This window comes from Helianthus annuus, chromosome 17 (assembly GCF_002127325.2).
Source record: "Helianthus annuus cultivar XRQ/B chromosome 17, HanXRQr2.0-SUNRISE, whole genome shotgun sequence".
In the NCBI taxonomy this organism is placed as follows: Eukaryota; Viridiplantae; Streptophyta; class Magnoliopsida; order Asterales; family Asteraceae; genus Helianthus; species Helianthus annuus.
In genome coordinates, this window is record NC_035449.2 from 59,148,124 (window position 1) to 59,156,509 (window position 8,386).

General features: G+C 38.1%; 1 protein-coding gene across 1 annotated transcript; it reads right to left on the bottom strand.

Moving 5' to 3' along the window:
• Positions 1–1,164: 1,164 nt before the first annotated feature.
• LOC110920847 (ACT domain-containing protein ACR6) lies at positions 1,165–4,574 on the bottom strand. The gene is made up of 7 exons (XM_022165051.2): positions 4,268–4,574; positions 4,055–4,100; positions 3,867–3,981; positions 3,699–3,766; positions 2,451–3,053; positions 1,888–1,992; positions 1,165–1,704 (listed from the first exon to the last, which is right to left on the bottom strand). Exons 1-7 carry the CDS (start codon positions 4,312–4,314, stop codon positions 1,393–1,395), a joined length of 1,296 nt encoding a protein of 431 aa, XP_022020743.1. The 5' UTR covers positions 4,315–4,574; the 3' UTR covers positions 1,165–1,392.
• Positions 4,575–8,386: the final 3,812 nt, after the last annotated feature.

The following is an 8,386-nucleotide window of genomic DNA, read 5'->3' on the forward strand; positions in this document are numbered from 1 at the left end:
CAACACTAGACTGGGGGGACTTGAAGGGGTATGGTCCCAGATCTCGCGTCAGCATCGACCGCGAGTGACCATTACCCTTATCAAAACCCCCACCAGTTAACAACCTACTTGTGCCCATGCGAGAACGCATTGACACAAGGGGTGAATCCAATCTACCTAGTAACGAAGGAGGACTTACATGGAACATGAGAACGGTAGAGTGATGCGACATAGCATCACATCTGGTGTATGAAAACGGAAGTATTCACAGCGATGCGGCCTCGCACCGCGTCCAGTGAACACTTCTATCAATACAAGGAAGCTGGAGAACAGCAACAGTCACCACAGGCGACGATGCGGCCAGCACCGCATCTCGCGTATTTCTTGATCACTAGCAAGAGACGCGATAACATCAGATGTTACCGCAGACAGCGATGCGGCTAGCACCGCATCCTATACGCTCAACAAGTGGGACTGACACCACAGTGCAAGTGGAACCAATGGCAGTCACCTGTCAGATCTACGGAAGCGACAGACTGACGTGGCGTCGTCTCAACGGCTGACATGTCTGACACACCTGCAAAGGTGCAGCATGCCGTCAGTTTATCCATCCACCTCCTCCTTCACTCCTCGGCTATAAATACCAACCCCAAACCAGGTTTGAGGTATCTCTTCACAACTCTCTCACTACTACTACTATCTTACTTTGCTTCCCAAGCAAACTACTGATTCTCACGCCGGAGAGTGGTAACAAGGAGCACCCCCCACCCCATCCTCCTTGTTACGAGTCACGGCTTGTTTCCTTGTGCAGGAGATCAACCCACCGGTGATCCAGCCAGCGATCCTCGGGAGGAAGGGATTAACCCTTCTTGACGAGACCAGTGAGTTAACCCTACCCGGTTAACCATTGTTTCATCATACCCCTTCTAATACACTAGCTCCGCCCCTGCTTACAAGTTTATATAAATAAAACTTAAAACTTTATAAAAACTATAAGATAAAAGATTTAAAGAAAAAAAGTTAATGGGGCCACCTTTAAGGCTTCTTCATAGGCGTCATGAACATTGGAAAAAAGATGGTCTAACTATTGATCAAATGATCAATCACGTTTAGAATTCAATTTAAAAAACTTGTATTTTCTTTATCATTTATTGTTATCTATTTTCACCTTTCTTTAAACAAGTATAGCAATATAATGTATGCTTTTGCATAAACTTGTATTATATACATCAATTCTGCATCATGTCTTTTCATGTACATATCAATATCATATTGTACACAATAATATTTACAATACCTGATTATCTATATACAATGATCCCTTTGTAGCCTACTTTGTACATCAGCTGGAAATACTAAACTGTACTATTTCCTTTCTGTTTTCTTCAACTATATCGCGAGTAGTAGGACCCATCAGCTGGATTGCCATTTAAACAAATTTCCAAACAGAAAGCTCATTGTTGTTTCTTCAGGTGGAGACTGACTAGATTTCCATCTGACATGTAGCGCTGCTTGTTCGCCGATTTGTCTTTGAATAGAATCTATTGTTTTTGGGTCCACAGGGTTGTTACTGGTCATATCTGTTACATAAAATTTGTCTTTAGCTGTTCCACCTTCAGTTGAAATCTCTGCTCTTTTTATACACAAACTGTTTTCTCGAAAGATTCTCGTTATATCTGAAAGAAGCCCGACACGATCTGCTGTGCACAATTCTAGCTCTAGTGCCTACATAAAACCAGTAATCTAATCTTAGAACATCTTTTCAAAGTTCAAGCTACCAGTGCCATTTTTTACTAAACATATCCGAAATGCATACAAACTCCAAATTTGTTTTATTTTAAATACTAGACCATGACTGTAATAAAGATACAAAATAATTTAATCATATATTCGCAGAATTTACTATACCTCGGACGTCCGCCTCTCAATCGCGGCTTCTAGACATTGCATAACACGTTCCCTCTCTGCCTCGGAGCTTACTGGGCTCCCATCAACATGTCGAATATAATATTCCTACATTAAAATTTTCAACCTATTAGACGACAAAAAAATAGCCCAAGTTGACACATTCGTAAGTAAACAGGCCGAAGCCTGAAACTAACGCCTCTACATTTATCTAGTACTCAGTACTTCGTTTACCACAATACAAATAAAAGTAAAATGCCAAAATCGTCCCTCAGGTTTGGCCACTTTTGCTTGTTCAATCCAAAATAAGAATTTTTTGGGTTTCATTTTTGTTGTCATTTCCATCCAAATCACTAACACAGTTAAAATGTATCGTTAACTCATGGACAATTTTGATAATTCCCAAACCTCATAGACGATTTTGGCAATTTACTCATTTATTCTTTAGTTTTTTTTTAGTTTTAAAATCTAATAAGAACATACTTTTAACATCTTAAATTCCTATACAATTATTGATGAAAAACAAAAATAAAATAAAATAAAAATCTAATAAATAACCAAGGTACCTGATAAGCCTCCGTGTCGCCTGTGTGAACCACTCCATGAAAGACCACATATTGCATGTCAGTTAAAGTACAAATAACATCAAACAACAGCTTCGGTCTATCCACACAACGCATAGTAACAACCGTGTAATCCTTCTCAACACAATCCATAACAGTAACATGCGGTCTCAATCCACTTTCCTTTTCCTGTTCTGTTTTTTCAACCTTTTCATAATCCCGCTCCGCAAACATAATCTGATGCAACCTTCTCTGTCTGTGCATATAACCAGGCGCCGAAAGTGTCATTTTCGCAGTCTCCAAATCATTGTTTCCCTTAAGAACATTACGAAGCAGTTTCTTAATAGTTGAAAGCCTTTTCGGGTCTTCAACTGCAAAATTTGTTTTTCCATCAGTGACGTGTACCACGGCTGCAGCTCTGGCATTGTGGGTCCATATTTCAGCGTCGACCACATTGCAACCGAGGTCCGTTAGAACTGCAGACACTTCAGATAGTAATCCTGGTCTGTCGGTTCCAACTAGCTCGATTGATGTGTAATCTTCAGATGGTTTCAAACCAACTGAACCGTTCAGTGATGGTACGTAAATTGCGTCACTTTCAAGCACCTAGATAGACGACATCATATACATAAATGGGGATATATTGCTAAAAAAATAGAAGCGATTTTGACACATTAACATATGGGTCGCTCAATATAGGTTATATTTAATCTCTAACGGGTCAAATTACACAATTAACTAATAGAGTTACAAGTCAACCAGTCAAACATGGTAAAATCCCACAGTCTGTTTTTAACATATACAACCCTGACCCAACATGTTCCAACTCATACTAAAAAGGATTGTTTTAACCCCAAACCTGACTCGCCCATCTAGACAAACTTACGTCTTCCAAAAGTATACGAACAGCATGATGTTGTTGGGATTGTGGATTGAAAACTTACGTTTCTTGTTTCCAAAGTTGCAAACCCTAACTTATGCTTTCCTATCGTTGCCTAAATTAACGTTTCGTGTTCCCAAAGTTGTAAACAATAATCTATTAGTATATTTATATAGATGTGTAGTGCCTTTGTAACTAACTCCTTGAGCACCTAGTTGCAGCTGGTGAACGTAGGTCAGATTAGACTGAACCACGTTAAATCTTATGTTAGTTAATTTCTGCAGTTTAATTGTTTGTGTGTGCGCGGTTTCTGAATCACTTCCCTAACAACAAGATGTAAACTAAGAGCGAACAGATAATGAGTTGCTTACCTTTTTTATATAATTGACAACCCCATCATCTCTAACCTTGCTTCCATCATGGTCTATAACATTAAACACTGTCAAAATCACAAAAAACAAGATCAAAAACTGTAAGCAAAAACCATATAGCACAAAACAACTAACCTAATAATCCTTATTTACGCACAACATACATACCTTCCATGAACCACCCCCCATCGGATGAAATATAGGCTTTTTTTATGACAAGATCTAAATCTGAAAGAACTTGAACAACTTCCAGTAGAATCCCATGCTTATTAACACTTTCAACCTAACACACCAACCACAAAAGCTGAAAACTACAACCCAAAAGTCAACCAAAATTAGTCAGTTACACAACATACCTGAATCACTGTTGCATCTGGTGAAGATTTGTTGTCTATTGTAACTCTGCAACAACAATATACAAAATTAAAACTAAAACAAAGATTAATCATATTAATTCGAATTAATAATAATAATCTATAATCATATTTAAGAAGAAGGTAAAAGAACCCCCAAATATAAAGTAACTAACTGAAATTAGGATGCAACAAACTAACTAACTGACTAACAACCTGGGTGGATTCATTCTTCTGATGAGTTTTGCATATTCATCTTCCATAATAATAATAATATTTGGACAGAAGGTGATTGAATTAAAATTGAAATGAAATGAAATTGGAAGATGGGGTGGTCTCCCAGAGGCAAGGAAACGGCATGTTAAAAGAGTGGGGCAGCTTATATTCCATCAACTTAAATTGACTTTGGATATTAAACGATTCAACAGTCATCAAATCGGCGTTTTCGTGTTTACATGGCAGGTTCCCGTTGGATGACATAACGGCTGTGACTCATGACCTGCCCGTCTGCCCGGAGATGGGGGGCACTGTTGTTTAACCTTAAAATATCTACTATCTAGGTTTTTTTTTTAATTATTTTAGGCTAATAATATAAAGAAAATCCAGTTAAAAACACCTTTATTATTTGTTTTTTAGGCTAATAATATAAAGAAAATCCAGTTAAAAAAACCTTTATTATTTGTTTTTTAGGCTAATAATATAAAGAAAACCCAGTTAAAAACACCTTTATTGGGTTGGTCTTTATTTATTTTACTTTTGTTAGTTAGGTCACTTAACTTTATGTAAATGTTAAAATAGCCTTCAAAAGGAATGAGAAAGGGTGCCATGACTGTCATCCCAAATGGTTTTCGATTTACACTAAAAAAAACAAATAATATTATCTTTGTAAAGGTTTAAACTCACACTCTTTTATAAAAAAAGACAACCATCATATCACTTGAACTAGTATGGTTTTTAATACAGAGTGATTTTTTGGAATGTACGATGGAGGAAGGCGGTTTTCGCGCTCCTACCACCATGCCATGTTCCCTTGCTGCAATGTGTTCCCTTTCTTTGTTTTTTCACACTTGGGCATATGGTGATGTCGCTACACACACCGCAATTGACATGTGTTTGTCACCTTACTACTCTCGCTATCTCCCTCTCTTTCCTAATTACTACTCATCTCTTTTATCTTTGTCAATCTTTGTCACTATTGTCTTTCGTCCACGACCCATGTCCTAACAAGTTTATTTTATTTTTTTATTTTTTAACGTATTAACACTAAAAAACCGTACTTGATTTCATGTATCATTTTTTGAAACATTTAATTTGAAACATAGGTGTGTTAACATTAATAAAACAATCAAATTCAATCATTTTAGTTGTTTAGTTTAATTAGTTCTCATTAGTTTTAGAAAAATTGAATTTTAATAATCTTAACTATTCGTTGTTGGCCGCCAACAGTCTCAACTTAAAAAATAACCACTGGCAGCCCCAACTATTGAAATATTGGCCACCAATGGATCCTGACTAACAGAACCCTAACGACGTTAGTCTCCGATAACTAGAAAACCGTTTTTGGCCATAAAAAAGTTTCTAAAGGTCCGACCTGAAGGTTACAAAGAGGTTTGGGACGAAAATGTAAAGTATTTCGGCCAAAAAGTAGAGTTTTCCATCCAAAAAGAAGTTTTTCGGCGAAAAAAGAGTTTCCCGGCGATTTTAATAATTGGGACTTTTACTAGAAAAAAGTTCGTAAAGGTCCGTAATAAGGTTACAAAGAGGTTTGGGACGAAAATGCTGAGTTTCCGGCCAAAAACGTTTTTCCAGCGACCAGAGACTAACGGCGTTAGGGTTCTGTTAGTCAGGGTCTGTTGGAGACCAATGTGTTAATAGTTGTGATGAAACACTGGTTAACACCGACGGTTGCTAGCTGGATTGTCTCTTCTGTGGGTTCAACCTCCTTTTCTACTCGCCAATGACTAAGGTCCTGCAAAACAGCAACACCGTTAGCTCGTTAAGAGGGGAATATGGGGGTTTCCCTCTTAACCGGGCTCCGGCGTGAGAATAAGTACTGCTCTGAGGAGGAAAACAGTGTGTGTTGTGAGTGAGAGTGTGGAGAATGGAATAGAATAACCTGAATGATGAAGGGTCCTATTTATAGCCGGAGGGTGAAGGATAGAGGAGCAACCTTGCCAGCTGCCATTGGGCGCCAGCTGTCCGACCAAGGGGAATATCCTCTTGGTCCCCTCTGCTGTGGTGAGGATGGTGGTACACGTGGCACGCCGATATTCGTCCATGTTGGAGAAATCATGCAGCTCCTGTCGTTCTGCCCCCAGGATCTATTGCAGGTCTATATGGCGCTCGATTACTGGTGACACGTGTCGTCCTTTCTGTCGGAAGGAGCATCTTTGGTGCCACCTTGACGTCTTCCAGAAGCTTCTAGAAGCTTCTGGATTTATTTGCTGATCTAGACGCCATGTAGACGGAAAAGTGGTGTGGTCCCTGTCATGTAGACAAGGAATTGGGACCATACCTCTTCAGCACCATACCTTTTTCAAGTTGGGACTGACAGTGGTTATTTTTAAAATTGAAACTGTTGACGATCAACAGCGAATAATTGAGATTATTAAAATCCAATATTCTTATCGCTTAATTGTTTTATTTCTAAATAAAGTGGATCTTTCATAGTTTAATCCCTGAATTGTTTTATTTCTAAATAAAGTGGATCTTTCATAAAGCATAATAAAATAACAACTCCACTTGAGTGCACAACTTGATTCGCTCAATCATTCGAATCAACCCAACTTGTAAAAGTTGGATAGAGCCGTATCCCAACAGGCAAATAGGGACTTGAACCCGATCCACGTGTACTTGTAATTTAAGTAACCTGACTAATCGAGTATGGGGAACGGCCTAGGGCTGCCGATGCTCAGGACACCGCCCCTAGCCCCGTCTCCGTCTTGTGGAAGACGTTCAAGCCGGGCCTCCTCTCCTTACATAAACATATACATACAACACACACACACAAACATATATATATAGGGTCATGATTTAGAGTAAACAGTGAAAAGTGTGAGAACGGAGAGAACGCTTATGGATCGTCAGATCAAAACAATCTATGGACTAGATGACGCGGTGACGTTTTCGTAAATAACATCACTTTTATTATGTGGGACGCACTTCATTAAGGGTAAAAGGGTCTTTTACCGCTCAAATTCAAAACACCAACAAATGATAACCGCCATTCAAAAAAATAAAACGTCATTAAAAACACGCCAAAATTAGTGATAAAACGCGTTGGATATTACAGGAAGAGGAAACAACACAATAACTGAATTTCAGTTATTAACATTTATTAGAAGAAATTCCCTCCTAAATTACGCGCCAAAAACATCATTATATAAATGACGTAAAATATCGCTTCCATAATCACTTCAATCTATCATTTCTGCAAAAACATCTTTAATCAAAAACGCCAATTTAACCAAAACGCCAAAAATGGCAACAATCGTTTGGTGGAGATACACTCTGGCAATCAGACGATTCGTCCTGCGTTTTGACAACAGAAGGAGGGTATATGTTAGGACGATCAAGGCAATTTTGAAGATGGAAAAAGAGGTACAGAGGGATATCCTATCTCTTGGCATCGCTCTGGATAACGAATGCCATGAAACACATATGCTTATGAAAGCATTAACAAGGAAATTTGGACCAATCAAAGCAGATGTAAAGCTGGACCCTGTCATGACATCATGGCGTTTTGATGATGAAATAGACATGGTGACCGTTATATACGACAGCGGAGAGCAGGAAGACTACTGGATTGAAAACATCATGACAAAGCAGGAGCTTGGGTTCATGGAAGAATTGCATAACGCCATTTGTTTGAACACATAAATGGACTCAAAATTGGTGTTAATGAAAGACATGTTCAAATGGAGGCTTCATAATCTTCAGGAACAAGAAGCCGATGAAGGTGAAGGTGATGACATGGATGAAGATCCAGATGAAGACTCCGAGGAAAAAGATGACGCAAGTGATGGATATTTTTCGGATAAAGTACCTTCTGACGAAGGGTTTTAATTTTTTTTTCTTCTGTGTAATCTTATTTTTTTAAAGATAATTAAATGATATATTTCTCTATTTATTTACAAAACGCAAAAAAAAATACTAAAAAAGGTTATAACTTATAAAACGCCAGAAATAAAAAAAAATATTTTTCCTACGCAATATTTTATTTTCTCCGTTATTGTATTTTGTTATCTTGTTCTGCATAACGCCATTTAAAAAAAACGCAAAACTTGGAAGATGGGACGTCTATCACCCTATAAACTGATAAAGCTGATCAAAACA